At 42.2% G+C, this 27,091-nt stretch overlaps 1 protein-coding gene across 3 annotated transcripts in view; it reads left to right on the top strand.

Moving 5' to 3' along the window:
* Nucleotides 1-27,091, top strand: part of WWC2 (WW and C2 domain containing 2) — a 245,958-nt gene that overhangs the window by 153,483 nt on the left and 65,384 nt on the right. For all 3 annotated transcript variants that reach the window (XM_075610722.1, XM_075610741.1, XM_075610733.1), the window contains 3 exons: nt 13,928-14,057; nt 15,492-15,638; nt 26,875-26,948. In XM_075610722.1, the coding sequence (XP_075466837.1) occupies nt 13,928-14,057; nt 15,492-15,638; nt 26,875-26,948 (351 nt within the window). The remainder of the gene's footprint in view (nt 1-13,927; nt 14,058-15,491; nt 15,639-26,874; nt 26,949-27,091) is intronic.

The following is a 27,091-nucleotide window of genomic DNA, read 5'->3' as shown; positions in this document are numbered from 1 at the left end:
CCCTAGAGAACAAGTGCGTAACGTAACAGGAATGTCATTACTGCACTGTAAGGCCTCGTCCATGCTCACTGCTGGCGTGCTGAGGCACACTGAGGCTCAGGCCTGGCCTCCTGGCCTTGCGGTTGCTTACCGCACGCGCTGTCAGCGGGCGGGGCGGGCCAGTGACGTCACGGAGCTGGTTCGCCCTCATTGGGCGAACCGCTCACGTGACCAGCCTGTCGCGCCGGCAAGCGGGGGAATTTTAAATTCCCCTAAGACCTGCGCTTCCGCAAGCGTGCGGAAGTGCAGGTGAACCCCTACTAAAGCCGCTCTAATTGCGGCTGTAGCGGCTCCGTGGCAAGCATCAGCAAGCGAGAGCACGCTTAAGCAAGCAAGCACTAACCAATGGCCTGGGCCTAATGGTTAACTTGCAAGTGGATTTTACTGTGAGAAACTACTTGGCTGCCCTAGCAACTAGTATGAAATTAGCAGGAGCAGAACGTCCAATGACCACATCAAGGTCCATTGTGAGACCTCCGTGGAAGCCGTGTTTTATAGACATAGTTTTTATATACAGGCGGTCCTCGGTTATCCGACGCAATGCGTTACTCAAAATGGCGTCGGATATCGAAGCGTCGTAAAGTGAAACCCGTTTTCCCATAGGAACACTGTTTAAATCAAACGTTTCGTTCCTGAAGGCATTTTTAATGCTAAAATACACAGAAAATGTTACTCAAGCAATAAGATATGCAGCACACACACAGATTATGATGGAAACATTATATTTATTGATTCCAGAACTGTAAAATAAAACTATAAAAATAAAACTATACTGTATTCTGTACAGAAATGTACATGAGCAAAAAAAAAAACATAAATTATTGGAGGAAGATGATTGGGGGGGATCTTCAACAGACGACAGACTTTTTGGAGGTGATGTAGGTGGACTTGAAGGTTTCGGCCTCTTGAAGAATCTCTTCATTGAAGTCTGGACAGATCCTTTCCTTTTCTGCGTGTAGATCTCTATAGCAGCTGATTTGGTTAGACACCCCACGACTGACTGTTGAACTCCGTTCAATGTTAGGGTCATTGTCCTCAAATATGGCCAGTGCGCTATCAATGTGCTTGAATGCCGCAGCCAACATTTTGGTTGACAATGATTTACGTGGCTTTGCCACATCAGCAGATTGGTGGGCCTCCTCTTCAGAAATTTTTTGCTCTTCTAATTGCATGAGGTCTTCATTGCTCAACTCGTTAGAATGTGAGGCGAGCAACTCCTCAATATCCTCGGTTTCCACCTCCAAGTTGAGATCTCTGGCCATTTGCACAACAGTTTCTGTAACCTCTGCAACAGTCTCTCTAAGGCCTTGGACATCAGACACAAAATCAGGGCACAAATTACGCCAAACTCCATTTAAATTGGATTGTTTCACCTCATTCCATGCCTCTCCGATGTTTCTTACTGCATGGAGAATGTTGTAACCCTTCCAAAATTATTTTAAGGTTGGACCACCTTCCACATCAGTTGCTCTGATGGCCTGGGCAAATGTTCGCTTAAGATAGTAGGCCTTGAAGGAAGCGATAACCCCCTGGTCCATCGGCTGTATCAATGAGATGGTGTTGGGGGGCATGAAAACCACCATGACGTTTGGATGATGGTCATCCAGGTACACGGGATGGCCAGGAGCATTGTCCAGGAGCAGCAATGCTTTAAAATCGAGGTTCTGGTTCATGCAATATAATTGCACAGCTGGAATAAATTGATGCTGGAACCAGTCCTCAAAAAGGCTCCCTGTTACCCATGCCTTACGGTTGGACTTCCAAATCACTGGAAGTGTGTTCTTTGCATAACCCTTGAATGCCCTAGGGTTTTCTGCATGATAAACAAGCAAAGGTTTTAGCTTGAAATCACTTGCAGCATTTGATCCAAGCAGAAGAGTCAGCCTGTCCTTTGCAATTTTTAACCCAGGCATTGATTTTTCCTCTTTTGCAATGTAGCTTCTACTGAGCATTTTCTTCCAGTAGAGCCCAGTCTCATCAACATTGAACACTTGACGTGCGCAATAGCCACCGTCCTCTATAATTTTGGCCAATGTAACAGGGAAGGTTTTAGCTGCCTCCTCATCCGCACTAGCAGCTTCACCAGTCACTTTAATGTTATGCAAGTTTGCCCTCTCTTTAAACCGCATAAATCAGCCCTTACTTGCAGTGAACGTTTCCTCAGTGGTCCATTCTCCATGCTGTTGCTTAATGTCCTCATACAGACTCAAAGCCTTGGCCTGAATTAAGGCTAAACTAATAGGCACATGACGCTGGGATTGATCTTCCAGCCATATGATGAGGAGTTTTTCTACCTCAGCAATATGCCCAGCACGTTGCCTTATTGTTGTACCTTGCATAGGTGCTGAGCCCTTGATCTGTTCCAAGATTCTTGCCTTGTCTTTGATTATTGTCACAATAGTTGTGCGAGGTATATCCAAGGCACGTCCAATTTCTGTGTTCGTCTCTCCTTTCTCAAAGCGCTTTATTATGTTTTGTTTGGTCTCCAAAGTAATAGATTTTCTATTCCTTTTTGGAGTAACAGCACTTTGCTTTTTGCTTTTATCAGCCCTGGTTTAGGGCCTAAAATACACCACCAAACCTTCACACAGACTGTTCAGAATGATTTCCCTAGCCTGCAGCCTTCTGATTGGACATTTGTAGCAATTTTTTAAAGCGTCGTAGGAGCGTCGGATAAGCCGTTCGGGCGTCGTAAAACGGGCCATAGGGATGCATTGACTAGCGTCGGATAAGCCGTTCGTCGTAAAACGAAACGTCGTAAAACGAAACGTCGTAAAACGAAACGTCGTAAAACGAGGACCGCCTGTACTTTCATTTAATCATGCTTCTAAGATTACTCACATGATTAGAATCTTAATAAAGAGATTTATGGAATAAAGATTTTTGATGCATAAGGAGTTAATCAATTTGTCCATCATTTTACTTCAGCAGTCTCAGACAGCAGATCAGTCTTGTCTGTGTTAGTAGATCTGTAAAGTTTAATGCGAATGTTCACAGAAAGCAAAAGTGATATCTGCTCTGATACTTTTACTTACGTGGTGAAATAGGTGGCTTAAAGCAGCAATCCTGTTTGGCCATCGTTTTTTTGTTACAAAATGGGAACCATGGTTCCACCAGAGCCGAACTACCTTATTTTTCGCCCTGTGGTACCCCCTGTTCCTGGGATACTTACTGGTGTAGTTAACTGTGTTAAATGTCCCAAATAAAATTCCAGTCCAGCGTAGTACAGCCATACCCCACATTAACGTACTCAATGGGACCGGAGCATGTATGTAAAGCGAAAATGTACTTAAAGTGAAGCACTACCTTTTTCCCACTTATCGATGCATGTACTGTACTGCAATCGTCATATACGTGCATAACTTATGTAAATAACGCATGTGTAACAGGCTCTATAGCCTCCCCGCTTGTGCAAAGCTTCAGTACAGGTAGGGAGCCAGTATTGATGTTCAGGACGTGCTGACTGGCGCATGCGTGAGCTGCCGTTTGCCTATTGAGCGAGATGTACTTACTCGCGAGTGTACTTAAAGTGAGTGTACTTAAACCGTGGTATGCCTGTAGTAGGAAGCCACAACATCATTGGTTGCAGCTCCCTATTAGATGGCCATTGAAATCCCAGTGAGGAAACACTCGTAACTACACCTGTGAGAGAAAAAAAGTTGCCCAATACCACAAAAAGTTGATTCCGACATTTGAACTTGTTTTACTTGCTTACAATGCTGTGACAATACCTCTACACCACTCCTCTCGGAATGTTCTGAACCTGTGCTCATCCAATATTAGAACACACAGTGCTTTATTAAAGTAAAAGTATCATATTTGGATTTTTTTTTTATAACGTTTAATACCTGCCGTGAGAAGGTCAGACAAGCCTACAGGACCGTTTCCATGGCCTACATTTTGGTCGTTTAATTTGGGCTCGTTATGACACTGGAATACTTTTAACAATATGGCTATTTAACAAAAAGCAAAAGGTTTTAACAAATATTTGTGTTTATAACGACATCCACCATGTTCTTATAGAGCTTTGCTACAAGCTGGGTTACTAAGCATTAGGGCTGTTATATAGTGGCCGTGCGCGCGCGGCACTTATAATTGGCTGTGGTTAGTCAGACTTTCTATAATGGTGCCACGCGTGCACACGGCAGTGAGTGTGGAGCCAGCCGACAGGTGGGAAGACAGTGAAAAGAAAGATTTCACGTCGCTGAAGTGTGTGTGTGTGTGTGTGTGTGTGTGTGTGTGTGTGTGTGTGTGTGTGTGTGTGTGTGTGTGTGTGTGTGTGTGTGTGTGTGTGTGTGTGTTTGTCAAAGTTGAATAAATAAAAATTATTTTTTATTGTGCAACCTTTGATTTTATTTTAAAAATATTATTTAATACATTATTAACTCACACAATCTACACATACACACACAGTACCTTCGCTCACAGCATACACACAAAAAGCGTGCGTCACATGCACGCGCGTTCGCACAGACGCGCGCCCGCACCTACTGTAGGACAAGCCTTAGAAGAGATAAAGAAACAATCCGTGGTGTCAAAAAAACTGATATAACCTTATTTAGCAAATATTTAAAAAAAAAAAAAAAAAAACTTTCATGATTTGTAGAGTAATTGTTCCTCTGAACTCATTTTGTTTATGCTGCAGCAACTCCATAAACATATACTTGTACTGTGTATTTTTGTTCCCATAATGAAGACTGCTGTTTTCTCATAGAAAATATGTTTTGCTACCTAAAAATTTAGTGTGTAGTAAATATTTTCTTGGAAGGGGGGAGGGAGGAAATTAAGAGGGCTTCAGATTTTCAACGGTGCTACTTGCGTGTTTATCACCAAACCTTTTGAAGAGATTTAACGCCCACTTCTAGACAAGATTTACACGTTATTGTGCGGAGAGGAATATGTTTTTTTTTGCATTTGATGGTCATAGTTCTATACGATGCAACATTAAAATAAATATTTAGATTTCTTTGGATAAACTCCAGACTGTAGTAGAGGTAATCTTGTTTTCTTTCATTCCCCTCATTTTGTAGTTTAAGTAATAACACCTCATGCCACTGTGCCAGGATTAAAGGTTAGCCAAGCACTCTGTTATTATTACATTAATACAACAACGAAGTATTGTTTTAAATCGGCTTGCTTGCAAGCAATTTTGATAGGAATCCAAAGCATGTTTGAGAAACTGTCAACAGCATACCATAGCGAAACAATGGGCAGTTGTTGAAGAAAGTCAGGCGGCTACATGGAGACGGCCCTCATGCCATTAATTTCAAACAGGAAGATGCACGCTCATATAATTTAAAGATCTTTCATATCCATTGAAATTGCATAAAAACTAGTTGCTGTCTGGATGAGGTACGGCATGTCTTTAATGAAAGTATATTTTGCAATCTGTTGTATGTTGTAGAAGCCTAGAGATTTAAGAGCCTCGTTCACGAAACAACATTTTCTCTGTTGAACATGTGATTTGAGCACCATTCCATACTTTCTTACTATTCTCTGTTCAACTGAATGGCTTCAGCGCTGCCATTAAACCCCAAAGAAAGCAGGTGTAAGATCACATGGAGAAGTTCGCTTTCAGAGAGCAATCCTTTTGAACTATCACATGGTACAGCAACCATTGGGATTGTCTTCAATCCCATTGGCTGTAATACCATGTGATATAGACATGTGATATAGACATGTGGTTTTAAGGATGTGATGTACCTCCCTTGGAGATGATGTAACATCCTTAAAAAAAAAAAAAAAAAATGTGGGCACATGACACAGCTTCCAAACAGATTAGTATGTAAGGTAAAGATTGGAAAACAGAATCGCCAGAGTCCAAAAAATGCACCATCAGCTCACCAAGTAGGGGGCTAAAAAAGTTTTATTAAGACTACATAAAATGAAAATAAGGAAACAAACAAAAAACTAATACATAACAACCCTACGCGTTTCAGGCACCTTAGTGCCCTTTCTCAAGGCGGATAGTGGGGACTGAGAGTGTATCTGGTATATATAGCCCCTCCTATTCAATTAACACGCAGCTGGAATGGATTGGTATTACATTGATTAGTTAATCAAGACATCTTATATTAGTTAATCAAGACATCTTATATGTCTGTGGATATTCAGGATGACCAATAAATATTCAAGGGAACATATCAAAATACTTAATGATAATCAAAGTAGTTAAAGAATAATACAACTCATACAATTACAAGTAAAGATTGAAAAAGACAATCTTTAAATTCAAGTATTATCTCTATGGTGCAATCCCATAACGCAGCAATGATATTTATATGGAGACGTAGTGCAGTCCATTAAAGCAAAGGGTGAGGGAAAGGAGATAAAAACAAGGGATTGATTGGGTGGAAATGCCAAATAACAAAGGGTAGTCATGACAGTTATGAAATAATACTTGCTGTCTATCAGACCAATATTAATGTAATCACAAGTGGTTGCTAAAATTAAACAACAAGACTACCAAACAATGTTAATTATAACATAGGACAGATGCTAGAAAAGAAAACATATGTAACATAATACAATTTAACCAAAGTGATGGCCTGAAACGCGTAGGGTTGTTATGTATTAGTTTTTTGTTTGTTTCCTTATTTTCATTTTATGTAGTCTTAATAAAACTTTTTTAGCCCCCTACTTGGTGAGCTGATGGTGCATTTTTTGGACTCTGGCGATTCTGTTTTCCAATCTTTACCTTACATACTGTTGTTGCTGGATTGGAGTGACGCGCTGAGGATCTGAGGGTACGTTGGTGTTGGCGTGTACTACATTCTCCCCCGTGAAATCACGTGTCTACAGGGAGAGGAAGATTCAACCGGACGTGCTATGACGCACTTCCGGCACTCGGGAACTCCACGCCAGAGATGAGAGACCGTGCAGTGGATATCCAGGACGACTTCGTCTTTTCTGCAGACAAGGCTGCGCAGGAGGAGTGCTACAAGAGGGATCCATAGAGGCACCGACATAGGCTCTCTATATCCGAAGGATCTCAGGTAGCGGTTTCCATTGGAACTCCCCTTCCCTTTACACGCAGTCCAGAGTGTCTTTTCCATCTACCTAACGTTCCTGTTACACCCACGTTGTGAAATCCCCTCGTTGCTAACCTCAGCAGTCCTACATTATTATCACTCATTACATTTTTTTTGTACTCTCTGTTTAGAGCTGCGAGTAGCTTTATCATTGACCACTCCAAACAGATTAGAGCTGTACCATCTGACCTGAAAATGTGACGTCACAGGCCCTATACTGCACCGACACACTTTATTCGAGCAAATACCCGGTATGTACCTGGCAGATACCTGGAATGCGCCTCTCTTCACCTCTGACAAGCCCCGTTGCATTTGCCTTCCCAGCCTGGGTTCATGCCTGGCTGACGGGCGGCTGATCTGTTAAATGATAATGATTAGGATTTAATAGGCTGCAATGCTTCGTGTGTCTACCAGATGGCATAAATTCATGAATTGTAATGCAGTATATATATATGTACTGTGCAGTATTGCAGCCAGCGGGAATAAAATGCTTCAATCCCTGCCGGAAAATAACTCAATGCACTCGGGCAGAAAACAGTCACAAACCTCAATACACCCGGGTATACCCGAATTCGTGGGACTAGCCGAGCTCGAATAAAGTGTGTCGCCAGTGTATAAGGCCCAGACGCCTCATTTAACAGGAAGAAGACGATGAGAAAACATCCGTTGGTACTGACCATGGGATTGGATTGACAGATGAAGAAAGAAGATAGAAGATTAAAGAAATGAAAGAAATAAGTACAGAAGATAGACGTTGGTGCTAGAAGAATTTTGTTACCTGTTCCGGATCTTCAAGGTGGATGGCGTTGGATTGACTTTGATGACATTGCGGTACGAGAGCTTGCAGAAACGCCGGGATTCAGAGGGTCAATGCTTCTAAAGGTAAGAAAAATATTGAATGTATATAATTTTATTTTTACAGGTTTTTTTTATTGTATATCTTTATTTTTATGTTTTCTATTGCCCATTGACTGATAATGTATTAATCTGTGTCTGGCTAATGTTTTACTTTATAATGGGCAATTGAGCTATTATCCATATCTGGATAATAGTTTTTTTGCCCATCACTGTACTGTATGTGTTGGGGAGGGGGGGGGTGGATTTTTTTCAATGTATTAGAAAAAAAAATGCCACAGGATTGGTACAACAGGCCAGCAGACACCCACAGGGACCACCTGAGGATGCACGTGGACCAATCTAGGGCCCCCAGACACCCGCAGTGACCACGTAAGGACCCCCAGACACCCGTGGGGACCATCTGAGGGCCCACAGACACAGGGACCACCTTAGGACCCCTGGACACCCGTGGCCTCTGGTATCAATCGTGGGGGTAGGGAAGGTGGGTATTAGTGTTTATTGTGGGTAGCAGGGGTGGGTGAAGGGGGTATTTGGCTCTTCGTGGGTAGCGGGAGGGGTTAAGCCCTTCATTGCCTTAGCGGTTAGCCGCTAAGGTAATGAAGTTGCCTGCAATGCATTTTTATTGCATGGGATTCATGGCGGGGGTCTCCGGTGCTCTTATTAATGGGTATCGGCTCCGGAGACTCCCGGCATCAATCCGATGCAGGTAAAAAAGCATTTGTTTTTCTAAGTCCCGTCTTGCCGCCTCTCAGCAGCTTCTCACCAGCCTCACCCCAACTTTTCCTGGCGTGAGGATTTTGGGAGAAACTCGCCATTCTAGAGCTGCAATTAGCCTCGATAGGCCTCGATAACCTAATCGCGGTTACTAGAATTGTACGAGTTTCAGAACCTGACGATAAGTGGCTTATCGCCGCTCACTCTGCAATTTTCTTTTTGAAGGCTCAAAAATTTGGCGATTTCATTTTTTTTCCGCCCACTTATCGAGGCTTACTGAATAGCAGTAGGCATTTTGGCCGAAAAGTGCTTGATAAGTGGCTTATGAACGCTTATAGCATAGGCCCCTAAGGCTAAGGCCCGCTCCATGAGTCAGCGCGCCCGCACTGCAGATAGGCGGCGCGCTGACAGGCAATTGATTGTGATATGCGGTCTGAGGGAGCGGGAGTGGGAGGGGGGGGGGGCGTGGTAAAACTTTAAATCTGATCGTGAGGTAAAACTCTGATCGTGGTGCCGTGGTGCCGTCCACCCCCCACACACATACACACACACATACACACACACACACACACACTCACACACTTTTTCCCAGTAGCTTCTTCCCTGCTCCCCTCCCAAGCCGCCTCCCATCTAGCTCCTTCCCTCCCCTCCTTCCCTCATTGGCTGACTGCCGCACCACGTGACGCGTCAGAGCTGCAAATCACTAGGAGCTTGCAGCATCGGCCGGCTGACGCGTCACAGCACGCGGTCAGCCAAGTCGGAAGGAGCCAGCGGGGACCTCCACACAGGAGGAAAGGGGCTAGTGGTCCGCTACCGCGCGGCCGCACGGGACGTCGGAAGCAGCGGGTCCCAGGCCTAAGAGTCTTGTTCAACTACATATGCTCTGTTTTACTGAATGGCATCAGCGCTGGCATTAAACCTCTAGAAAGCAGGTGTAAGATCACACAGAGCAGTTTGTTTTCAGAGGGCAAATAGTCTGGAAAACTAAAATGAGATATTTATGAAAGGAAATCAAAGTAATTGGAAAAATAGTCTGTGCCACACTGTATTACTGCTTAGAAAGTATATCGTTCACACACGTCATTGGGGGAGAACTGCAGTATTGAGATACCACCAGGGCTGCAGACAAATTTCCTGGGGCTCAGGACTAGAGTTACGACTGGGACCCCCCCCTCCCCCCCCATGTCGGCAGTTTTGCGATCCCCCCACACCATTTCACACCTCACAAGCCCCATCTATTTCCCCCCCTCTTTCCATGTATTTCTCTACCCTTCATCTCACTCCCTCTCTTCCTCACTACTTCCCTCTCTCCTCTCACTCTCCCCCCGCTCCATCACTTCCTCCTACCCCTCACACAAACAAAGACAATCCCCCCCCCACTAAATACATATATAAAAAAAACCCCACCCCCCAAATACATGTAAAAGAAAAACACCCCCCCCCAAATACATTTGTCTACCTTGGGGATGGTCAGGCCGGAAACTGTGGCTGCGGGGGCTCGGCCGGCCTCTCGCCACCGGGCCCAGGCTCTCTGCAGCTGCAGGCCTCCCTCACTGACTATCCCATGCCGAGCCTCTGATGTTGGCGTGTGCCGACCCTTCCTCTCATCAGGCATGCTCCTGATGAAGAAGGAACCCTACTTCGAAACGTGTAGAGCTACGGGGAACCAGATAGTGTGTGACATCCAGGACCGGAAGTGACGTGGGACGCCGGCTGGAACGGCGTGGAGAAGTCGCGGTGACTGGTGGGATAGATACATGAATAAACTGGTTCAGTTTCAGCTGTTGTATACTTGTGAGGGAATACCTCCATAAGTGATATATTTTTTAAAGAAGGAGCTCCGTTTTACCTGTCATTCTCCGATTCTGCTGTGGGGAAGGAGTGAGTTGGAGCAAAGAAACCTTTAAGTGCCTGAACGCAGGCACTTGCATGTGAGTGCATATCTCACCCATGGCATTTCTCTGCAAGTTTTTTGGAACTTGCTTCACTATTTTCATTTTTCTATTTTTTCTTTGTCTTTTTATATTTTGAGGTGCGCTGAATCCTTTTTTGCTGAAAATCTCATTGTTGTAACTGGGAACAGTTTCTTTTTTTCACGTAGCACATCAGACATATGATTATATATTTTGTTTAGACCTTGTTTTATATTTGCTGTTAGCGCATCCTAGTTTTACCTGTACTCCCTCCCATGCCGTTGCACACCGGAAGCTGAACCCAGCATCACAAGCTCGGTGTCGGACAGTCAGTGATAGAGGTCCACAGCTGGTGACAACCAGGGCCCCATGGCAAGAGGACTGGCAGCCGGACCTGGACAGAGGTCAGGCCAAACTTGCAGCCACCGGGCCCGGGACACTTGTTCCAGCTCTCCCCCCCTGTCGGTGGCCCTGGGTACCACACTTCTGTAGGGCTATACCATATAATGGTGCAAAGCATGGGACGTTATAAAGAGGAAAAGGGAAGAATGGGCATATATACTAGGGTATTTATTGGTGTGAACTGAGATTCTGAATATTAGGGATTTTTGTTTTTAGATCATGCAATTAATATTCAGATATACAAAAATATCTGAATAAATGGGAATATTATTTTATATAAATTTGATGGTATATGCAAAATGTCTGGGCAAGTCACTTAACCTCTCTTTCCTCTGTTATACAGAGCCGCCACTGGGATTTTAAATATTTTGTGTCTTAACCCATAGCTCATTCCTTTTTATTACTTCTCTCTTTATGAGAAAACAACATTTTGCCATTCTTAGAAGTAAACTGAGACATGGCTTGACTTTTAAGGAACCATACCAATTAGTTCACAAAGTGAATAAAACAAAACATAAATGTATCATATTCCTTAAGCCAAGGGTGGCCAACATCAGTCCTCAAGGGCCTCCAACAAGTCAGGGTTTCAGGATATCCTGGCTGAAGCAGGGATATCCTGAAAACCTGACCTGTTGGTGGCCCTTGAGGACTGGTGTTGGCCACCCCTGCCTTAAACTAATGGAATAATGCTTAAAGAACACGTCACAAACGCCACACCCGTGTGCACACCTGTGTACGTGAAAGGGTTTAAAACCTCCACCTATCCACATGACTTACTTACCTCTACACAGGGCACTAAAAATGACCCCAAATCTCCCCAAAAATCATCATAAAACAACTCAATTTTGCTGCCATCAAAAAGATTAATTGAAGCTCTTAAAGGAGTTATTGTTCCCCTGGTTAATAGAAAAATAAACACAAAAACCCAATGTAGCAAAATGTGTCCGAAAATGCGGTAATCTCTTCACAAAGGTACTTGATTTAATATACGAAAAGAGTACAGTGCTTGTTTGCAGGAAAGGAATGTTACAATGACATACAATGTATAACTATGCAGACCGGCTCATAAAATACAATAATAAAAGCAGAAAGCCTAATACGTTACCTCCTATTAGACACCTTCAGATTCCTGTGTTATTTAGTATAACACCGTTCTGTTGAATTCTACTTTTGATATCCAAATGCATTGTTCTCTATGCACAAAACGTTTCCCCTGTGACATGGACAGGCCAATATTGTGGGTGTCTCTTCTCCCCCACTCATCAATCTTTTGTGACATTTTATGGCCGGGAGAGGGAAGGATTCTAAACCGAAATTAAACTGAGTACAAAATACCCTATAACTCTCGCCCTATAACCCTTAGAATAATGCTACCCTCACAGTTGCATTCGTATGATTTTAATGCACGCCGGGTCTTTCCGTCTTGACTGGGCTAATTTTAAGCTTTGAGTGGGAAACAAATATCTGACATGCAACACTGACGTCCTGTCATATTTGATATTGTTACACATGTCTACCTTTGCCCACCACAAATCTACATTTGTTATTCTTGTGAATTACATCAGATGTTAATTATCATACATGTTTAAATCTGTAATGAAATGGAGAGTGCCCTTTTTGCCACCTTCTGTCTGCCAGAACCATGTCAGGAATTTACACAATGCTTTTGACGATAACTTAGAGATTGTGTACATTTGTACACTGTCACAAGTCACTACTATTATAAACATGTGTTTTTTCATTGTTTTATTGGTCCATTAATGCAAAGACCAATTGACCCCGGTAACCTCACAGGAGTACAAGAAAAATAGGTATTTTTAAATTTAAAGTTAAGCCATTGGTTGCTGTGTTGTTAACACAACTGAATAGGTTAAAGGCAATAACGTGACAACACTGTTTTTGGTCTCTTTGAAACATAGGAGCTTTCCTGTTGAACTGAAATTTTGAATGGGGGAAGTTTTAGTTGAGTGTTTCTTTTGCTATTAGTCTATATGATCTCATTCAGAAGACCAATCAGGAAAAGAGGGAAAAGTCAGGCACATACTCGTGTCAACATATATGAGCAAATAGCTAGAGGAAATCCAACACTTTCTATGTTTAGAAACTTGGTTAAAAAAATATTTAAAAACACATCTTCTTTTTTTTTGTACGAAAGCATAAACTACACAGTTTTAGCCTTTTAAACATGTCACTGCTATTGGTTCAATTTGGTCCAAGGAAGGCTGCACAAAACCCTTTGGGTGCCGCATGACGTAGCCACCATGTCATGTGGTCTGGCACTCCATTGGCCCTATGATTTAATGGCTACATCATGGGCTTTCAAGTTAGTTTTGCAGGGGAGACCATGTTCTGCGCTCCTGTGTAGATCTGAACCCGATGAAGCTGGCAGAGGAACAGAAGAGGTTGGCTCTTCCATCAGTGGTGCTGCAATTTTGCGAACGCTCCGAGGGCGATCACATGATGTGCCAGGGAGGCTTGGGTACTCTGGTGCTATGGATCCTCTGGCACTCAAAGGGAAAAAGCAACAAGCCCATCTATAATTAACATTTTATTTTCACAGGATTTGGAGCCAGTTGGCCCCCAGAGCTGAGCCACGTTATTAGCTTCGGGGACACCCAGTTCCATTGATGAGTAGCAGTGAAGTTATCGGTGTTGGTTTCCCCAGGGAATCTAAATGGCCATCCAATAGAAAGCCACAACCAGTGACGTTGCGGTTTCCTATTGGCCCGTGGAACACACAAGATTGGGAGCCCATTTTGTTTCCCGTGGAAGGAGATTTAAAACGAGTAACTTAACCGATAAGTGTCTCTGGAACAAGGGGGGCGGGGGGAGGAAATATTGTGGTTTAGCTCAGGAGGATCACCTGTTGCAGCCTTGTTTAAAAAAAAAATGAGCACCTGAGATTGCTGCTTTGTAGGTGTCTAGTCATATTTGTGTCTTGATCATTCTTTTTTTTTTTTTTCTTCCTAGTATTGACCAAAAAATGTCTGGAGGACAGAGCGGCTATGAGCTCAGTGAAGCGAAGGACATTCTTTCAGAGCTAAAGACCATAAAAAGGGCCATTAGCTCGGGGGAGAAAGAAAAGCAGGATCTTATGCAGGTATGTTAGCGTCACTATTCTGATGAAGACTCGAGCTGAGTTATACCACCTAGTACTGCGAGAGGGGACTGACTATCATGAAAAACTCAGAGTTTGAATGGGAAAGTGGGAGACAAAAAGATGCAGTATGACGACACAAGTGCACATGACATGATGGGGTTGGTGCAAATAAGCAGGTGAGGGAAATAAGATAGACAAAGTTTAGAACATGTAGTAAAGGTAGCAAGGGCTAGTGAAAGGCTTCCTGGAGAAAATGTGTGTGGTTTGAATTGAGTATTGCAAGGAAGTTTGTAGACTGCTATGGAGGATACTTTCCATACAAGACCATACAGTTGAGAAGTAGCAGAGTAGGACAGAGAGGACGGTGCATGTTTGTAGAAACATGGAGATGAGTGTCAGTGGGTCAGGTGTTCAATGCGTTGATGTACTGGAGGTAATGCCGGATTAGATAAGAAGCTAGCAGAGGGATTTTAAGAGACAGGTGGCAGTAAAAAATTGTGGTAAAATAAGATGATTATTCTTATTAAACTTGCCATGAATGGATTGAAGGAGAGAGATCTAAAGATCAGGAAGGCTGGTGAATAGGGTGTCATTTGGCACCTTTGTTTGCAAAGCCATAGTTTGAAAATTGACTGGTAGGAGAAATAATCACAGAATTCACAAAAATTAAAGTAACTATAGCCTAACACAAAAAGTGCATCTATTGAAAAAGTCAATGTTATGGAGGGTGTTTGCCTTTTTAAACTTTGTATATGATTTAAAGAGTGTTTTACACTTTCAAGACAAAAAAATAAGAAGATACGTGACTGTGTATTATCATATTAGAATAAAGTCAGGGAAAGAAAAATAGTCTCACCATGCACTAGCTGCAAGAATTTCTACTTTCCAGAGAACAACATTGTTGACAAAAAAAGAGCATAACAAATGAATACAACACATCTGCTTCTCTCTCCCTCTCCCTGTGACCCCCAACAACTCATTATCTCCCTATTCGCCCTATCACTATCTGCACCTGCACTTGACCATCTCACAAGCACCTTCTGTGGACCATCTCTCTCCCCCCTGCACATTAGGGGCTCACTTTCCCATCTGTCCCCACTTGTCTCTTACTGCTGACTATACTTTCCTTCCATTCTTATCCTCTCCGGGAATCTGTGCGTCTCTTGATAACTTAAGCTCTGATCTCCTCCCTTACTTCCTGGTACAATGTAACAAAAGATAGATGCACAACTGGGAGGAATAGAGGAAAATTGAGACAGAATCCAGCGCTCTCATAATTCGCACTCGCATCAGTCAGCATGGAATTCAGGATGAGGGGGGAGTAAGACACTCCCCATGCGGGGAATAGCACTTACCCTTAACGAATGTTTTTTTTCCAGCCCTGTGTATAATTGAGGAATGTAAACTTGAAAGGTTCTGTTTTGTTTTTGCCAGAGTCTTGCTAAACTCAAGGAGCGATTTCATCTAGACCAAGGTAGAGGAAGATCTGAACCAGATTTGAGGTCTAGTCTTACAAACTCCCATCTATCTCTATCCAGACAAACTCTGGATGCAGGATCCCAAACAGACATATCTGGTGACGTAAGTTCTTCCACGCTGGCGTTACAAACTGCACATTTCTTACAGTGTGAATGTGTTGGGAAGGGTGTCATTGTATTTTCCTTTTTTGGAAGTACTGCATCATTTATTCCTATGTTGGCTTGAATATTGTCAAGGGAAACTGTTTTGATAAAGTCGTTGTGTACTAAATATCAAGATGGTGGAATGTGCTCAAAAAGCACAGAGCAAAAATTGGCATCTTCTTCAATTTGTGACTACGGCATCTGTATGAAATGTTTGAATCGCTTGGCAGCAGCGGTTAACACCACGCGAGACTTGCTACATTCATTTGACACAAATAGAAAATTAAATTGCACCAGTTATAGGTTCATATTTGATATATCTGATAATAATTAACATTTCAACCTACTGTAACCACGTCCCAACATTCACTTACAGATAAATCATACAGTTTCTCTTCATGCAGTGGTCGAAGTGGTTTATAGAATATAGTGATAGTGTGCATGACAAATAAAAAATACTGAATTTGTAATAAGCAGTGATACTCTGGGATTGTAAATAAAAAAAGTAAGTAATCCATACCCCCATCTTCAGACCTTACACATTATTGGGAGTCCTATAATTGGTGTATCAGTGCATTGTTGCCCTTAAATATCAGCAATCTTGTGTATATTATGGACTAGACCGAACAGATAGGAATGACTACATTATGGGAGTAGAAAAGCAGGAGCGAATAAGCTAACAATAGCACAGACTGGTAAAAACCTTAAATGCATACTTGCTAATGCAAGAAGCCTGACATATAAAATGAGGACGATTTAATTAATAGCTACAAGGAAACAGTATGCTATAATAGGCATTACTGCAACATGGTGGGATGAAACTAATGACAAGGTAGTTAATTTAGAGGGTTAAATTCCTTTTTCGTAGAGGTGGTGGAGTATGTTTATATGTTAAACCGGATTTAGAACCTGTTATGAGGGGAGAGGTTTATTAAAGAGTTGATGAAAATATGGAGATCTAGTGGATAGAAGTTAGCAGTGGAGGTAAAAGTACAAAAAAATATTTGTAGGGATATGCTATAAACCACAAGACTGAGGATACCAAAATACTTTTGCAAATGGAGAAGGCATCAAAACTAGGGAATCTTTTCATAATGGATGATTTGAATTATCTGGACACAGACTGGAGAGATTAGCATTACAACTAAAGGAAAATGGAGGTGCTAAAAGACCATTACATGACCCAAAATATTGAGAAAGCAACCAGAGGAGGGACGTTACTGGATTTGTGTGGAAGTAATAACAAATATTCAAGTCATGGACCATTTGGGAAGCCGTGACCATAACATGGTCTCTTTTGAAATAATTTAACTAAAATCATATTACATGGGTTCAACAAATGCTACATTTTTGAAAGGCAGTTTTTAATAAACTAAGGAATCATCACAAGGATTGTTACGACATTGTTTCCTGCAACAATGTGAAAGATAAATGGGCAGTCTGTAACAAATTGTTAGATAAATTCACTTATCAGTGTATACCCTTGGGTAATAAATATAAAAGAACCAAGTCTAAACCAATGTGACTAAATAAACAGGTATGGGAGGAAATGGAAAAGGCATTTAGATTCTTAAAGTCAGAACAAGGCAATATTTCAGAATTATATGGAATGTAACAAAAGTTGCAAAAGGGCAATATGATTAGCAAAAACTGAAAAAGGATTGCAATAGGAAGTAAGATCAACTCTAAAAAAATTCTTAAAGTTACTTACTAACAAAAAAATATTAGAAAAGAGAATAAATACCATTTCAGGGTGAGATGGGCTGGCAAAGTATTGTAGCTAAGAAAAAAGCAGAGGTATTAAATACTTTATTTGCATCTGTATTTACCAAGGGGAGTCAATTGCAGACATACAGTATGCAACAAGATGAAGCCATGACGTCTATATCAATGGACAATTGGTTAATTGAGAAAGAAGTGCATAGGTGACTTGATAAAATGAAGGTAAATAAAGCACCTGGCATGCACCCAAGAGTTCCTAAGGAGCAAAGTTCAGTAATAGCTACACCTTTATATTAATATTCAAAGACTCCATTTCCACAAGCTCAGTACCACAAGATTGGGGTAAAGCAGATGTGATACCTATATATAAAAAGGGAACTAAATTACTACCAGGGAATTACAAAACTGTAAGCCTGACATCAATAGTAGAGGTCATCCCTTAAGGTTGGAGGAAAGGAGATTTCCCCAGCAACAAAGGAAAATGTTTTTTTATAGTAAGGGCAGTTAGAATGTGGAATTCATTACCCATGGAGACTGTGACGGCAGATACAATAGATATCTTTAAGAAAAGGTTGGACATCATTATTTAAGTAGTAATCCCTGAAGAACAGGGCATTACTGGCCAATAATGCCCTGGCTGGAAGAGTTGAAGGCCCGAGGCGAAGCCGAGGGACTTTAACCCAGCCAGGGCATTATTGGCCAGTAATGCTCTGTTCTGAGGGGATTATTACTATTATAGGCTAAATGTAGGCTTATTTTTAATTTTTCATAAAAAAGTAAAATTTTTGTAGTCATATTGATTTTTATCAGCATGATTGTCTACATTCTTATGCTTTTGCTGCAAGTTTATTAAAAAAAATTGTACATATACACACACACACATACACACTGCAGCCCCCTCTATACACACAAACACACACTCTGCAACCCCCCCTATATACACAAACACACACGCTGCAGTCCCCCTACACATTGTGCAGCCCCCCTCGTCTACACCCACAAAGCACACTGCAGCCCTCCTCCACCCTCTACACACACCACACAGCAGCCCCCCATCTGCACCCACAAAACACACTGCAGACACACACACTAACAAAACAGACTGCTGCCCCCTCTACATCCATAAAACACACACCAGCAGCCCCCCTCTACACCCACTGCAGCACCCATGTAAACCCACACACTGCAGACACACACACACAAAACACTCTGCACCCCTCCTCCACCCACAAAACACACACTGCAGCCCCCCCATCTGCACCTACAAAACACACACTGCAGAGACACACAAATCAACAAAACAGATTCTGCCACCTCTACATCCACAAAACACACACCAGCAGCCCCCCCTCTTCACCCACTGCAGCCCCCTGTAAACCCACACACTGCAGACACACACCAACAAAACACTCTGCACCCCTCCTCCACCCACAAAACACACACTGAAGTCACACACACACTGCAGCTCCCCCTCTACAAGAACAAAACACACACAGCAGAAACACACCAACAAGACTTTGCTGCCCCCTTTGCACCCACAAAACACACACACAGACACACATACCTTTCCCTTCACTCTCCTGTGCGGAGCTCTCTGCAGACAGCGTGGGGGAGGAGTCAGTGCCTTGCTGGTGGTTTCTGTCCAATCACCTCCCCTGTCTCAGTGCAAATTTCACTCTTTGTGAATGAAACCTGAAAGCTGATTGGCTGAAAAACTTGGCAAGCTGGCAAAAATTCCGGGCCATTACTGATTGGTTAAAATTCCGGGCATTATCCAATCAGAGAGCAGGGATTTCAATAATGCCCTGAATTTACCAGCTTTAGCCTATAATAGAAAGTAAAGGTACAGTATACAGGGATATACCAAATAAGTAAACATGGGAAGGATGTTGATTCAGAGAGAAATCTGCTTACCATTATTTCGAGTCAGGAAGGAATGTATTTTTCCCTTATGAGACATCATTGGATAATGTTTCACTGGGGTTTTTGTTTCCCTTGCTCTGGATCAAAATACTGTAAGTACAAATATAGGATAAGTATTTGTCGTCTAAATTTAACATAGGTTGAACTCGATGGACATTATGTATTTTTTCAACCTTATGTGCTATGTAACTGCCATATTTTAAACCTATTCACTCGTCTAGTGCCCCATGGCTTGGCCACTACATTATGGGGTGTGGCACTCTAAGGAGCCCGTCACGTGGACTGTCTTTTAGCTAATTTTCTGAGGGCGATTGTGTTCTGGACTCCTCTTCCATTTTCTCGGTCCGTGATGTCACGATCACGTGATCTGAATTGAACGTGAGGACTGAAGATCACTCTGGTGCCATGTCTGCTCCGGCACACATCATAGCACATCTGAGATGAAGACTCTGAGAAATCATTTGCTAGTGAGAGGAAAGCATCCAGGCACACAGACTCGTGGCAAAGGTGACTTATTCAGCAAAAAGCTACCAAAGCTTCGACTGTTAGCCCTCACCTTGATAAAGACGAGTCTGTGTGCCTGGGTGCTTTCCTCATTCTCCGTGACCTACTGGGGTGGTGCAGGATCTTCCTCATCTCAATGTGCACCACCGGCGGTTCACCCTTATTGCTGGAAGTAACGTGTGCCTGTAATCCTCTCTGCTTTTTCTCAAAAAAAGTGCCATGTAATCATCGAACCCACATTCTGTTGAAATAAGAAATCTTTCAAATGTGGTTATAGTTTCAGTTGATTTCTGTTGCTCTTGGGTAATAATTGTAATAATTGTCACCTTTCCTTTTCGTACAGTGAAACTTATAAGCTTATTTTTCTTGCCAAGCAGAAGCATTTATTTTATTGCAGTTACATAGCAAACAGAATCGGTAGGATGCACTAACCTCCCATACAGGATCTGGATTCAGTGTTAATTGCCAATGACCAGAAGAGCAGTCAATGCGGGATCGCTGTGCAATACCACGTTTGGTGGTTCGTGAATCTCACCCTAGTTGGTCTTAGGCCACGTCCATGTTTAGTGCTTGCGGGCGGAGGCGCGCTTCCGCTCGGCACTGAGCCCCTACAGCCGCAATGAGAGCCGCTTTAGTAGGGGCTCTCCTACGCTTCCGCGCACTTGCGAAAGCGTAGGTCTTAGCAAAATTTTTAATTTTCCCACTTGCTGGAGCACAGGGCCGGTCACGTGAGTGGTTCGCCCAATGAGGGCGAATCAGCTCCGTGACGTCACTGGCCCCCCGACACGCCGCACGCCAGCAAGAACCATGGACGAAGCCTTACACAGACATGTTAAAAGGCAGAATCTTGCAGTTTGTTTGTAGTAAGCGTGTGGCTATCTTGAAGCTTAACAGGCAGCAGGAAGTATGGTGACCACCAGCATCAACATGAAAAGTTTCCAGTATCAAAAAGCATATATAAATCTAAACCATAGTATGCCATGAGTCCTTACACATCACATTACACACACTTTCACTCGCCAATATCATTCTTTATTGGCTCACCATACACTCGGTAACTTCTCATTGGGTTATCCCATCAATCCACATGTTGTACATGCGGGACCATCCTATGCTTTCATTCCATTATAATCTGTGTATATAGCAGGTCTAATAACAGCATTCTGACTCTCACACACACAAGATCCATAGTGGATGAGCTGTGTTTCTCGGTTTGCTAAAAAAACATCTTGGCCACAGTTTTGCTCTTTCCTGCAAGTTCACAGTGGTGGGTTCTAGGAAAATGGCAAAAAGTTTATTTATATGGTACTTAATAGGTTAGCTATATAATTTGACACTAAAAAAGATGCTATGTGATTGTGCATAGAGAAAGCTAAAAAGGTGACTGGAAAGTGGTAATAGTGGACATGATTCAATGAGAGAATATTTGAAATAGTATTGTATTTTTAAAAAGCACAAAATGACGACGTACCTGGAGTTATGGTGGAAGACAGAGGAAACCAAACAGTGTTGCACAGAAGTGGGGAGGCCTTACAGGATGTTAAGTTATAGAGGGAGCGATCTCTCTAGCGGAATTAAATGTACTGTTGCAATGTAGAGATTTCAGTCACGTCTCATCTATAGTATGTTTATTTTCCATTTGCCCATCTCAAAAATTGCGTAGCAAAGGTAGAGCTAGTCCACATATGGCCAGCTGAAGTAGTGCAAAATGTGTACCTGTAGTGCTGCATAGCAAGATACAAGGAACCCTACAGTACATGCATCATGCATAAACTTGGACATGCATGAAACACATGCCCGTACTTCTCCCGCCAACCAAGAATAGATACCAAAGCAACATGGACACCGCACCATATTGGGATTTAAAGACCACATATTTATTTAGCATACCAACCAACATAAGATAACCAATAACCAAACCATGCCATGCTGGCGGTTGGAATGTCTTGAACCCGTGCATTTTAGAGGTAGTTAACCTCTTCAGTGAGATAATGGGATTCTCTTGCTTAGCTGGGATCAAATAAACTGTACTGGTCAAACGGTAACGCTGATATTTTTTTTAACCCCCTTAATAACTTTGCATGCTCCCCCCCTGCAGCAAATTGGTTATTTTTCAAATTTTAAAATATTTGGTGAAAATGCAAGTCAAACACAGGTCAAGCATGCAGCTAATCTGATTGTGGAATGCATTTTTCATAAATCACCTGATTTTTGCACACTTTGTGCCAGTAGTATTCATTACTCTAATAGACTTGGATTCCCATTCCAAGAAGCTTTTGTTTTCTGTGTTTTTTATACTGCCTTTCTGTCTTTAAGATGTCAAGCTGTCAAAGTCCCAGCACCCTAGTGTGGGAGACTGAGTGCTTTGAGCCACAATATAGCAGATAAAAATGTAGTCCCACATACCTGGACTGGTTTTTCTCTTGAAATCCTCAATTAGTTTTAAGATGTTAGAAAAATATGGATGCAAGGTAGTAGTTTCAGGAGGTGTTATCAAGGGCTGTTTTATACTGCAGCTCATAACCGCAGTATGGAATTTCTGATGCAATCTTACCGGAGTTAGTTATGAGCTGTAAGAATATATGTCCTGTACATTCAGTGGAATTTATTGTTGCATTGTTTGTTACTGGATCAAAAAGCATTAAAGTTAGATCCAGTCATTTTGCATGAAATGTAGGTTGTATACGGCTGTGTTTGTGTTGTTTTTCTTCTTCCTCTCTTAAGGTTTCAATGGTAGGAATTACATTTATAAGTATAATATTTTTTTATTGAAATAATAGATCGGCATAAATATATATATATATATTTTTTTTTAGATTTCTCCGTGATGTTTTGTTAATAGAAAGTTATACAAACCAGTTGTTCAAGGTGCTTTTTTTTTTTTTACATTATTATTATTTTTTTAGATTTGTCCTGGTTTCTTTTAGGAATTGAAACATTAACTGGGATGCAGTTTATAAATAAATATATTTAACTTTTTATCATTCTTTTTTCTCTGCTTTGCTCTTTTCCTGCTAGATCTGCCTGTTCCTCATATGTATGGTAACTACAGATGGATTGGGGTTGTAATATTTTCAGAGAAGTGTATGTGAAAAGCCATAATAGTTGGTGAATCCATTGTTTCCAGACTCGTTTTTCTGCTTACATCTGAAAAGCCTTGTACCATCATATACTGTACATATTTGTATTATAAAAACGAGTTGGGAAAATGTTACTTGTACATGGGTCACAGACCTGGATGAGTATCCTTTCTAAAAATGATGACAATTTTATTGCGTTTTGGAAGTACAGGCTTACTAGGCCTAAGTGTAATTCTGAGCTTGATCTAGACAGTATAACTGATAACCGAACCCTTCTTAATGTGCTCAGAGTCAGACAAGGAAAGGCCATCACCACATTGCATGCAGATGGTTTACAGCGGTAGGGTTGCCAGGTGTCCGGTATTGAACTGGGCAGTACTGTATTTGGACATTGTCCAGTAAAGAAAGAGAGGTTATACTGGACATGTATGTGTCCGGTGTTAGCTCTCTGGACATAGTGACCTGACCAGCTTGGGGGGGCTGCAGGATTTCCCCAAGCAGGGAGAGAGCAGGGCTGTTGCCAGTGGGCTGGGCAGCTTCCTCCATCCTGATTGGCTACATTACACAGCAGCAGCCAATCAGGAGGAGGTGTCAGGAGCTTGAAGGTGGGGCCAAGGAGAGAAGGAAACCGCGGAGAGCGGTGTGCGCGTGTGTGTTTCGAGCATGTGTGTGTCTCGAGCACGTTGCAGCTTTCACCATTGTGTCTAGTATTTTTGGGGAAGCTGCTTGCAACCCTATCTACAGGGAACCCGAGGGTGTGAGCAGTCGGCAGCCCCCATTCCATCTAAAAACGTGAAGTGATTGTGTTTTCATGTCATTGACTCCACTTCTAGTAATGCCCTTTCCCTCCAGCTGTGTCTTTACGCTTCCCAACATACCAGGTAGATTGTAAGCTTCTCAGGGCAGGGTCTCCAATTGTCTGGCATTTATTTACCTTGTATTGTCATTTTGTAAAGCACTGCGTATATTGTTGGCACTATATAAATAAAATGATACATACAGTACCTTCCAGCAGACCTTTTTAATGTACAGTGGCGGCCAGCTTTAATCTAAAGCGGCTGCCTCCGCGGGTATTTTTAACCCGCGGACGGCACGCGGCTGTCTTCGGCCGTTTTCAGCCGGTTTTCCCGCGCCTCGGGCGCTTTCAATAATAAGCGCCATTAGCGCTTATCTATTGAAGCGGCCGCCGCGCGGGAAACTCCGATTCAAATTGTAGAAAAGCCCCGCGGATGGCCCGCATTTAACCCGGCAAGCTTTAGAATAAAGCTGGCTGGGACAGTAAGTGAATCTTTCCTACATTATATGCTGGAAAACAGTGGGTGCAGACAGAGCACAGCTCCAGACGTCCTGCAATGTCAAGCAGGAAGAAACAAACCAGGCCACTTTGCAGTTGTAAAAAATGAAGATTGTATTGAAAGCTAATAACACATACAGGGAACAAAAATAGGACAAGAGGAACGCACCTACGCTTTTCGTACAGGTGTACTTTATCAAGGTGACATAGGGATCAAGTAACTGCCTATTTATACCCACCTTATGCGCCTCTAATCAGTGGGTTGCGGCTCCAATAGCCGGCAGCTGCTGCCAGTCTTCTACATTATATGCTGCAGGTATCTTTAGGAAGCCTGGGCAGTGTTGGTCACCCCTGTGTCAGCAAAGGGGTTAAAAATGCAATACCCCTCCCCTCCCAAGAAATGTTCTTGAAGCAAACTACAGAAAATGAGAGTACTCGTAACAATATTCACCACTTTTCTTATTTTTCCGATCCTTTAAAGTTACTTAAAAATAAACTTTGATTTCATATAGCACCTTTTTCCGAATGGGACTCAAAGCGCTTCACAATTTAAATATAGTTTGCGGTAGGCAGAGGATTGTTAGGCTGCGCTTCTAGAGACAGCAGTGTCGCGTCAAAACAAATGCATTGCCGCCATCGCGTGCGCTTATCGCTGGAAGTCGTCTCAATTTGGTTTTCCCAGCGACCGCAGCCTGGCGTCGCCGTCTTTGGTGCTATAAGCGTATCCTAAGAGATGCAGTCCCTGCCCAGATGAGCTTAAAATCTATGATTTTGGTGCCGGAGGCACAGGGAGATAAAGTGACTTGCCCAAGGTCACAAGGAGCCGACACGAGAGGAGATCCCCCTGCTTCAAAATGGGTGCTACTGTTATCAGAGTCCATGGTTTTACTCACAGAGCCATATGAGAATGATACAACCGCAGCACTGTGTTTGCCCTCTGGCAGATATCTATGCAGACTCCTGCAACATAAAAAGCAAGGACAACATATCTAAAGAAATATAAACAAAAAATACTATCCAAGAGGCGATCCAACCTAGCTATTTTGTTTGCGATTTTTCTTTGTACCATGGGATTGAAGCAGGAGGTCTTCGGAGCTGAACCCCGTTAATTTCAGCTCTGGGGACTCTCTGCTTCCTGAGATACATCCCCCTTTTGGGGGTGCCTGTAGCTGCTCCGCTCAGCTTGCAGGGTTCATGTAACGGCGGAGTTTCAAAGCTCTCACGCCCTGCGGGTCAATAGGAAGCTGTGATGTCATCAGGTGTGGCTTCCTATTGGCCTGCGTGACGCGGGAGAATTGAATGTGCCGAGAGATAGGCACCCCATATGGAGGTAAGTATCTAGGGAGGCAGGGGTTTCTGAAGCGGAGGTTAATGAGGTTCAGCTCCGGAGACCCCTGCTGTAAACCTATGTTAAAAAATAGCAACAATAAAACGCATGAATTGCTCCTTTAAGATGCATCAACAAATAAGCGTTTCTCTTTTTTTTTTTTATCATATATTATGGATTCTACCTTGTAAAGTCACTTATTAAGGTTCCTATATAATTAACAGGCAAAATCCAAAAGCGTTTAGGAGGGCAAAGCCCTTCTCATCATATGCGCTGGATCTATAATCCTGCACTGTCTGCACATAATATTTAATTGGCTAAAAACTAATTAACCACCATCTCTATTAGCTGGAAATGCAATAGAGGGGACAGCTATTAAAATTGATTATTCTGTGTAAAAATAATGTTGCTGTTAATGTAGTACACAGAAATAGACTTTATTCTTTTTTTCCGCACATTGCGGTCCATTATGCATTAATGATCTGATCTGACTCGGAGCGGGGTAACCTTTGAACTGCTGGACAGACCTAAAACGCTCTGCTCCGCGCTGCCTTCCCCTCCTGCACTGAATGGGTTTACACAATTTCTTTTTGATATGTAATTATACAAGCACATTATATCTGTTATCTCTGTTTTCTCTAATTGGATAAGTGGTTCACGGAGTGCATCCTTTCATTCCCCCCCCCCACCACCACCACTCACGCTATCTCATATGCTTCACGTTCATTGCTTTTTGAGCCCTTAATAGGGAGTACCTTGGAGCAACAGTGAAACTTTGTTTTAACCCTTTCTATACATTAGCTGATACTGTTAATGAAGGAGAATGTAGATGTCCCATTACTATAATAACACATATATTATGTAATACTCTAAAATAATATAATAATTGATATCATGTGTGTATATATATATATATATATATATATATATATATATATATATATATGAATAATTATAGTTATAAGTATATAATAATGATATTTATATAATATTCTGTATAAATGTAATGTATGTCACACAACACATTTTGTATGTGTATTTTCGAGGTGCAACCCTTATTTACTATGTCAAAAGACCCCTTATGGCCCTTTAAGCAACTGAGGGCGGGAGGGGGGGGGGAGTTTGGGGAAGCGGGTGTTTGCGTAAGGGGCCTTCTGTCATGGAAAGTGTAATTTGGCATAGCACCACTTAGTAAATATGGCCCTATGTATATTTTGTAAATGGGATATTGTTTAATGAATGGTCACAAAGAATTCATACCCAAGTTACAAAATATTTATCAAATACACCAACTGTGCAAAGTATTTCTTATGCTTAACACTATTTGTTTTTGTTTTTTCTTCAGCTTGGAATGAGAACTAGATCAAATCTGGCGGAAAAGGTCAGATTAAGTCTGCAATACGAAGAGGCTAAGAGAAGGTAGGTTAACTGAAGCTGTAGTGCTCTTGCTCTGTTATGCATGGTCCAGAAGAATGTTTGCAATGGAAAGTTTCATGTTGTTAAACCAACAATGAGTATTTAGCGACCTCTACTGGTCATGCACATGAACACAAACATTTATT

The sequence above is a fragment of the Ascaphus truei genome, chromosome 1 (genome assembly GCF_040206685.1).
Source record: "Ascaphus truei isolate aAscTru1 chromosome 1, aAscTru1.hap1, whole genome shotgun sequence".
Classification (NCBI taxonomy): domain Eukaryota; kingdom Metazoa; phylum Chordata; class Amphibia; order Anura; family Ascaphidae; genus Ascaphus; species Ascaphus truei.
This window is presented reverse-complemented; position numbering and strand designations above follow the sequence as displayed.